The sequence below is a fragment of the Nicotiana tabacum genome, chromosome 3 (assembly GCF_000715075.1).
Source record: "Nicotiana tabacum cultivar K326 chromosome 3, ASM71507v2, whole genome shotgun sequence".
Taxonomy (NCBI): domain Eukaryota; kingdom Viridiplantae; phylum Streptophyta; class Magnoliopsida; order Solanales; family Solanaceae; genus Nicotiana; species Nicotiana tabacum.
In genome coordinates, this window is record NC_134082.1 from 168,496,993 (window position 1) to 168,505,863 (window position 8,871).

The 8,871-nt window shown below is 34.9% G+C and overlaps 2 protein-coding genes across 2 annotated transcripts; one reads left to right on the forward strand and one right to left on the reverse strand.

Annotated features, from left to right (window-relative positions):
- Window positions 1-332: 332 nt before the first annotated feature.
- Window positions 333-3,345, reverse strand: LOC107766748 (oxoglutarate-dependent flavonoid 7-O-demethylase 1). The gene is made up of 4 exons (XM_016585585.2): window positions 2,694-3,345; window positions 2,329-2,573; window positions 1,257-1,581; window positions 333-789 (listed from the first exon to the last, which is right to left on the reverse strand). The coding sequence occupies exons 1-4, from the start codon at window positions 2,937-2,939 to the stop codon at window positions 529-531; spliced, it is 1,077 nt and encodes a 358-aa protein (XP_016441071.1). The 5' UTR covers window positions 2,940-3,345; the 3' UTR covers window positions 333-528.
- A 1,540-nt stretch (window positions 3,346-4,885) lies between these two features.
- LOC107766746 (uncharacterized) lies at window positions 4,886-8,490 on the forward strand. The gene is made up of 9 exons (XM_016585583.2): window positions 4,886-5,296; window positions 5,961-6,053; window positions 6,578-6,682; window positions 6,770-6,922; window positions 7,011-7,109; window positions 7,227-7,355; window positions 7,462-7,641; window positions 7,745-7,861; window positions 8,045-8,490. The coding sequence occupies exons 1-9, from the start codon at window positions 4,979-4,981 to the stop codon at window positions 8,219-8,221; spliced, it is 1,371 nt and encodes a 456-aa protein (XP_016441069.1). The 5' UTR covers window positions 4,886-4,978; the 3' UTR covers window positions 8,222-8,490.
- The last annotated feature ends 381 nt before the right edge of the window (window positions 8,491-8,871 follow it).

The following is an 8,871-nucleotide window of genomic DNA, read 5'->3' on the forward strand; positions in this document are numbered from 1 at the left end:
CTCATTACAGAAAAAATAAAAAGTTTAAAATTATATTATTTTAAATACAAAAATATATCATTCTTTGAGAAACAAATTTATTAATTAGAAAATAATGTCAGATAATTTAAAATTTGGAACAAGTCGGACGGAATAGTCTTTATAATTTATGGTTGAGAATTGAGATGGAAGAGTCATTTTCACTGGTGATTCGCATGGTGTCCACATACGATGGCGAAGTTGTATCAAATTAATTTATTGTAATTATTGATAAATTTAATATTTGTAGCAATAACAAGTATTTTAGTACCTTATTGTACAATACAATGCATTGAAAGTAAATAACAAAAAAATTTACTATTTAAACAATAACAAACGATATAATCTATTCAAATATTATGTCCACGAAATATTACAATACGAAACAAACGATTATAAAACGATGTTAGTAACAACCATCCATAAAAGTTGTAACTATATATCAAAGCATAGCATGATTCCAATACATAAGCAGTGATTTGTTTTATTTTATCTTTCATATAAAAGGTTTTATAGGTCATTTTCACAAGTGATTCTCACGGTGTCCACATATGATTTCCCGTCAAGTTTACGGGTGAAGAATCCTCTAAAATATTCATGTACATTTATAGTTTTAAATATCGGTGGACTATCAGCAGTAATAAGGCTTTTAGCTGGACCTAATTCACCATCCAATTTTGGACTATGAAATGTTGCTATGGAGATTCTTTCTTTCACTGCGCTCACCACTGATCTATGCTCTATGCTTCTGTAAATTCCATTTGAAAAAATCTGGAAAAAGAAAAGTTAAGAGCTTTAAATTTTGATATAGCACAGTACCAAGTTATTAGACAGTTAAAACAAATAAACTCATAATAGTCATAGTTTCAGAATCTTCAATCCTTGGTGTTTAGTATTATTGACGTCTTTACCAATAGCTTACAATGCAAATTAAATGTAAATAAGCAAATTTGAAAGAATGGAGGAAGTTACATAGATAGAATGTCACTTCTTGGTATTTCCTTTACTTCAAATAATAATGCAATTATGAAATATCAGTACTAACACTAACTCTAACACTATTTAGTAAAAAAAGACCACTTAATAAAATGCTTGTGAAATTGATACTCCCAGAAGTTTTAAAAAAAAAGTAACAATGTTCTTGAAATTGAGGGAAATATATTTGAAATATATTCTAATCCTTCATAAAATAAGACGGTGGGCAGTAATAAGTAGTGGAAATTGAATGGAGAAAGTACCTCCAAAGAGTCTCCAACATTGACTATGAAGGCATTGGGGAGGGGTAAAACGGGAATCCAAATTCCATCTTTCCTAATTTGAAGACCATCAGTTTCATTGACTTGAAGAAGGATTGCTAAGGCACATGCATCAGAGTGAGGGCAAAGTCCCATCACAAGTTCTGGTTGTGGACAGGGTGGATAGTAATTCATCCTCACTGATTGCATCCCTTTTCCAAAAAGGTTGTTCACTTCTTCTGCTTCAATCCCCAGAGCTTTACCCAACAGGTCCAGAACTTTCATTGCTAGCTCCTTTACTTCTTCTGAGTACGCTTCAATTGTCTCTCTGCATATTCCAAGAACATGGGATTTATAAAATTAAATTCCGATTTAGGTAATAAAGTTCAGAGGTGAAATCAGAAATTCAGAATCTAGAGTTAGTACGTTCAAAATCATATGATCTTCTAATATGTGTTGTAATACATAATTCAAGGCAAAAACAATGGTTCAGGCGAACCTACAGTAGCCGCCTTAGCTCGGCATCTAATAACAACAACCCAGTATAATTTCACTTAGTGGGGTTTGGGTAGGGTAGTGTGTACGCAGAACTTACCCCTATCCTGTGGTAGAGAGGCTGTTTCCAAATAGACCCCCGACATCCTTACCTCCAAGAACTTCTCATCTTGCTCTTGGAGAGACTCGAACTCACAATCTCTTGGTTGGAAGTGGAAGTTGCTTACCATCAGAGCAACTAATAAACCACTCAAAAATACTCTTAACATTGTATAATATTATTCGACATCTGCTTTGGTCCAAGCCAACATGATTTTCCTCTAATGTTTCACTCCATTAAGAATATTCAAGTCTCATAAGTACCTTTTTCCCTACTTTTCATGTGGACTTATTCTCACACACACCTAACAAATATTCTGATATTAGATTTGTAACAAGTACCCGGTATAATCTTGGGGAGGTAGTGTGTTCGTAGACCTTACATCTACCTTGTGAAGATAGAGACGTTTCCAATAGACCCTCCGCTCAGGACAACTGTTGAATATTATGGTTGATTACTAGAAAAGGACATTATACATACCTAAATGGAAGGGAAAGTTTGGAAAATATAGGCCTCCTTAAATGTGTAGGCGAGGTCTTTAAGCAAAACATGTCTGCCCAGTCAAGCTTTTGTTCATCAGAGACAACGAACAGTTGCCCAAATCCATCTGTATCCCCTGCCAATTGTTCAAACTTCGCCTTCTCTTCTAATGGCAGATTGAAGAATTCTTGAATCTCAGATTTCATTTTCTCCACCACTGAAGAACTTACTCCGTGATTAATCAACTGCAAATAATGTTAGCATATTGAGTGCATACACAAATTATTCGTATTTCACTTCTATTTTCTTGAATATATTCAGTTACAACCTGTAAAATCTCAACACTAGGAAATATAGATAAGTACCTGAAAGAAACCCCAATCTTTGGCTGCAAAATGCAATTTCTGAAGCTCGAGATTCATAGAGTCAGTAGAGTTTAAATGTTGCATGTCAATGACTGGAACTTCCTTGTCTAATGATGAGATTGAACGGTCCTGATCATCGCGTACATATCGCGATGGAATCGTCACCAATTTCTGCTTTGCCAGCTCCTGAACAGAAGGAACTTTCATGGAACCTCCTAGCTCAGTCGTATGTGCTTCCATGGCCATATTGATTTATTCTACGACGTTGCTCCTTTCTATCTCTGTCCAGTCCTAAACTATTTTCTGATCCCAAAATTTGATTATTCAACAAGGATTATAAGGTTACGATGAGGAAGAACTCCGTTCTAATTTATGTGACCATGTTTGTCTAGGCACGGAGTTTAAAAAAAATGAAGACTTTTGAAATTTGTGGTCCTAAACAACTCAAAAAGGTATCCAGAGTATTTGTGTAGTTATAAAAGCTTTTCATTAAAGATAGAGTTGTAAGTTTAAGCTAAATAGTTACCAAATTTAGAAAGATAACATTCTTTTTAGAACAGACTAACAAATGAATAGGTTCACCTAAATTGAAAAGGAGGGATAAGATTATTGCGTGAGAGGTCATCAAAACTTACACCTTTTGCATCTACACGTTTTTCGGGTCCAATTGGTAGTGGTAAGAATACTATAGACAAAGACCAAACGGAAAATAGACAGTTAACCTCTAGAAGCCATAAGGAAATTAATGTCCTAGATACATCATACATGTGGGACGGTTCCAAAAAATAAACTCACTGCGCATTACTTTCCTTTTTAGCTGTTTCGACAAAATTATTGCTTTTTATATTTGGTAGTTTTAAATTTAACACTCTACATGACATGACATGATTAAGGCCATAAGATTCAAATAATATTTTGGTACATTACTCACATTTTTAATTTAATACTACAAAACTAAAAAGTCTTTTTTTCTAAAAAAAAAATCAGTGCCTAGTCAAATTAAGATGATTAAACGATTGAACACGGAGTAAAATAAATTGAAGTGTAACATTTTTTATTATAGATTTTAATTATTAAGTTGAAGATTTCTTGTGAGAATGTAAGATCACCATATATATTGTGGGGTCATGTTGTACCCAAAATAATTGACATTTTACGTTTTTATTTGTTTGAACTTGTTTGTTTTGTTGAAAGATACGTTTACAAAGCCTTGTCGACTCCTAAAAATGTAGCACTATCGCGTATATATGCAGGTAATAATTTATTCCAACTTTCATGCGACAATTACAAGACTGAAATAAAGTAAATACTCTATGAAAATTTGGATTAGGGTGTTATAATCAACTAGAGAAGATTAGCTTAATAAGAGTCACTGAACTTATCCACGATAAGATTTCGATTAGGGTATAAAAAATTGTGGAGAATCTATCTTGACATAAAGCGATAAATTAAGTTGCAATTGAAATAAGCAATGATAAAGTAAACTCAAATCACACGAATGGAACAGTTACAGTCTTGGGACTAGATGCACTTCGGTTGATCTAAGATACGGAAGAATAAGAGCTTAAAGAGAGAAATAATAATGTATTGCTTTGGATGTGTGTTACAGTGTCTTAAATTAATTATAAGGCCCCCTTTATATGGTAGAGGAGTCCTACTTTAGGTACAATTCTATAAATGCTAAAAAATCCCTTGATTTGCTGATTGCGGGCCCCTTATTGATAAGTGCCGAGATTTCCGTCGTAATATCCGACTAGTCACGGACATTTTGGCCTTCTGTTGGCTATGTTAACAATGTTGCTTGGAGCTCGTTCGGGACTAGGATCGATTCTGGGATCATGGCCTCGATATTCTCGAAGCCAGGCGTCCTAACCCCGGGTTCTAGCCCGGTCGGACATGGGATCGATCTTCGGTCCTTTATTGTCATATTCCGAACCTGACCTACCATGTTATAGGCGAGCTCGATTTCGTATACAAATTTAACCAAAAGAATAGTTATATGATATTACTAATATAGTGGGTAAAGTTAACTCCGAATATCCAATAGTTGATTTTTAATTAAGTTAATAGTGTAAAAGTTCATTGTTCCGCTAGATGAAAAAATCCCGCCTACCATTCAACGGCTAACTGTCATTCCTCTCTTGCTCTGAAACAAATTCAAGGAAACCAAACTCCCCCCCCCCCCCCCCACAATGCCTCAATCCTTCCAAACTTAATTTTTTTTTTTAACTTTTGAAGTGAAAGCAGAAACTTCTTTTCCAATTCACCCTTAGAAATTCGAGCAAATGGTGCCCAAAATTAGCAAGCTCAAGGTTTCAGAAAAAGCGAGGAAATTAGTATTTCCTGAAATGCTTGGTAGCTTTGTGGTTGGTAGAGAAGAAGGAAATTACAATATGGGGTCTGATAAAAGAGATGAATCTGCAGGTGAAGAATTACGCACTTTTGAGCTTCATGGGTTTGCTTTGAAACATATGATTAAGGATCAAACTTATGATTTTGACGAGGAGCTTAGTGTTCCCCAAAAGGCAAATAAGAATTTGGGAGCAATTGTACACGCAATCATTAATGATGATAATGAAAAAAGATCTGATCTTGAACATGAGGTGAGACTGGTTAACATAATTTTCATTAGTTGTTTTCATTATTTTCACTCTTGATTATGGATGATCTATACTTTATTTATCATGTTTCAGACAGCCAAGGCATTTGCTTGCTAATCCACATACTACCATTTATCTCAATTAATAGGCAAAATGGTTAAAAGAAAACAGTTAACTACTCATATTATCCACTAAAAAATGGGTTGAATGATGAACTTTTTAAAAATGGGTCAAATATGGATAAGAACCATATTATCCATTTAAAAAATGGATAATCAATGAGTAATCAATGGATAACCAATGGGTCTAACTTTTACATTTGTAAAACCTCAAATTGGGGGTTCCTCAAGTTAAGGAGACTAAGAATTCTCCCAAAAGTGATCATATGCAAGAATTCATGGATCCGCCGGTTAACCTATTTTTTATTTTATTTTTATCCGTATAAATATTGGTCGGGTCGGATAATTGATCCGTTTTTTCATTACTCGTTTTAGACCCGAACCATATCCGACCCGACCCCCCGTTGCCACTCCTAGTTCCTAGTATAATTCCTGCACACAAAGTAAATTTTAGAGCTTCTATGCAAAATGCTCACTTGTTGACTATATATGTAAAATAGCCTAATGGTTTTGCCAATTCTGGGGTTTCTGTGATGTTGGTGAAACAGATTTCTGAGAAGGAGATTAATTTGGAGAAGTTGCAAAGAGTTGCCAGTTCAGGTATTCCTGATGGAGGGAGTTTGCGAGCAAAAATTTGGAAGGTAAAATACCTGTGCTTACTATTAATTACCTGATCCCTTAATATAATCATTTTTTCACCAAAATTATGTACTTGTTTCCAGCCAATGTGTTGTAATCACCACAAGTATTTTCTTTTGAAAACATACGTCTGTTTTTCTTGATCATTGAGATTAAATAAGTATGCAATGACGAACGGCGTATCAGAAAGATGTAAAACTGGAAGTTACTTTGGAATAGGAAGTAGAAGAATGACACTGATTAAACTAGAACGAATATAGCGTGTGTATTGGATGAACGAATACTATGACCTGATAGAACTGAATGGTGAACAAGATTATGAGATTAAGCTGACAAAAAGTATTTCTATTGAATGTAGAAGAATATAATGTTGAATCCAATCCGACATAGTAGTTTTTTTCTTCTGAAAGAATCTTTATTCGTTCTAAGATTCAATACAAGATTCTTGCAATCTTTAGTTCTATTACTCTATGTCTGAACTTCTTTATTACTTTTAACATTGTTTTGCCATGATAATAAATTGCAGCTATTATTGGGGTATTTACCTACTTCTCGTGATTTATGGGAAAAGGAGTTGACTGAGAGTCGATTAAAATATGCTAAGCTCAAAGAGGAGCTTTTACTAAACCCCGTAAGCTTCCACTACCTTGTAGTTTATGGTCTTAGTTGTGTTGTTTAATACGACTGTATATCAAATAACACTCCTTAATTTAGACAGTCAGAATTGTCAAGGAGAAAAGATAAAAGCTTGAGATTCCTTGAACATGCTACTAGCAGCGACGCAAATGAGCCCCTTGAACGCTACAACATTTCTAAAGAGGATCATCCACTAAGCTTGGGTAAAGCTAGTATATGGCATCAGTACTTTGAGGCAAGCACCTACTGCACTGTGACTTCTTCTGGAACCTTTTAGCTCACAGATATACTTTTTTATGACAATAAAACAATGGTGTTTCTAGTTTTCAGAAATTTCAGTTCAAATAGACCGTGATTTGCAACGAACTCATCCAGATTTAGAATTCTTCTCCGGAGACTCTCCACTATCTAGGAAGAATAGGGTAACATTTTACTTATATCTCTCAACTCCTGATATTAAGTATTTCTTCACCATCAACTAACCCTGCAAATCATGGTGACTTTAGTCTGTGATGCCTTTATCGATCTATGCTTTGCAGGAGTCAATGAGAAATATTCTTCTTTTGTTTGCAAAGTTAAATCCGGTAATTAGTTATGTGCAAGGCATGAATGAGGTCTTGGCCCCATTATACTATGTCTTCAGCACTGATAGCAATGAGCACAATACTGTAAGTGTTTTCCTCAAATTTGTTCATTATTTAAATTCTTGCCTTTCCCAACTCCTTCTCAGAACCCATAAATAGTAAAAGCAACATTTGCTTTTCCGCTATGCAGGCAAATTTAGAAGCAGATACTTTTTCCTGTTTTGTTATACTAATGAGTGGCTGTGTGGATCACTTCTGTCAACAATTAGATAGCAGTTCTGTGGGTATCCACTCCACTCTTTCAAACTTGTCAAAGTTCTTGAAAACCAATGATGAGGAATTGTGGCACCATCTTGAATATAAATCAAAGGTGAACCTATTCCTTAAGCACTGACAAATTGTTTGCATTTAATCTTCTGGTCTAATTAATTCCTCAAATTATTTGAGAGTTGCTTTTATGTGCAAGTAAACAGGTTGAGCCGCAATTCTATGCGTTTAGGTGGATCACTCTGCTTCTTACTCAGGAGTTTAGCCTGCATCACATCTTAAGGATCTGGGATACACTTTTAAGCAATCCCTTTGGCCTTCAGGTTGTTCTCCCTTCATTACCATCCAATTTGTACAACAGCATATTATGTGTGTATTTTGTATGTATAGATTTAGAGGGTTGACCTAATAATATCACAGAGTGAAAATAGATAAGTACCTGTCGACCAATTCCAAATTCATTTTACTGGTGGCTGAATACACCACTTGTAATGTGTCGTTTGCAGGACATGCTTCTGAGGATCTGTTGTGCTATGCTAATATGTGTCAAAAGCAAATTACTGAGTGGTGATTTCGTTGACAACTTAAAGCTTTTACAACATTTCCCCGAATTAGATGTTGAGCACCTTCTCCAGATAGCACAGGGCGTGACTGTGGACACGTCCTTCCTTTCAGCTGTGTAACCCGTCCAACTAAACAAGCCATTGCTACAACAATTGCTCAAACACACACTAAATTGGAACTCATGCACGTGCCTTTCTTTTAGCTTGTTTTTAAGAAATCAAAAATGAAGTTCATGTCTTTGATCCTTATGTGGAATTTAAATTCATTCCTGGCTTTTTAGGTTTTGTATTGAAGTATAAATTTATCTTGTTCTCTTCACCTTTTAAGCTTTGCTCCAGATAAGACGGATTGTACTTGCTTCAAAAAAGGCCATTAATACAACAATTACTCTTCCTCTTAAAAGCAGTGTTGTTATCCAAGCAGAATATTTCTCGCTACATTCAAATGATAATGTTGGGTTGCTTAAAATTGAACCATGGACAAATCAGGCAGAAATACCCAGGGAAGTCATTTACTTGGTAGGAACACATATTCATCATACAGACCAAGTATCCAATTATAGTATAGTTAATTAATGGATACGCTTAAATCTCATATGTCCCATACATATCTGTTATGCACAAAAAATTGGCAAAATTTTATGGATAGTCAACCAAAACGACTCCTTAATCTTCTTGTTACAAAAGTATCTTAGACAATGGAAGTTTACCTTTTGGTTCGTTTAGTAGTAGATGAAGAAGTTATATTACAAGAATTAGCACCAGCCTCA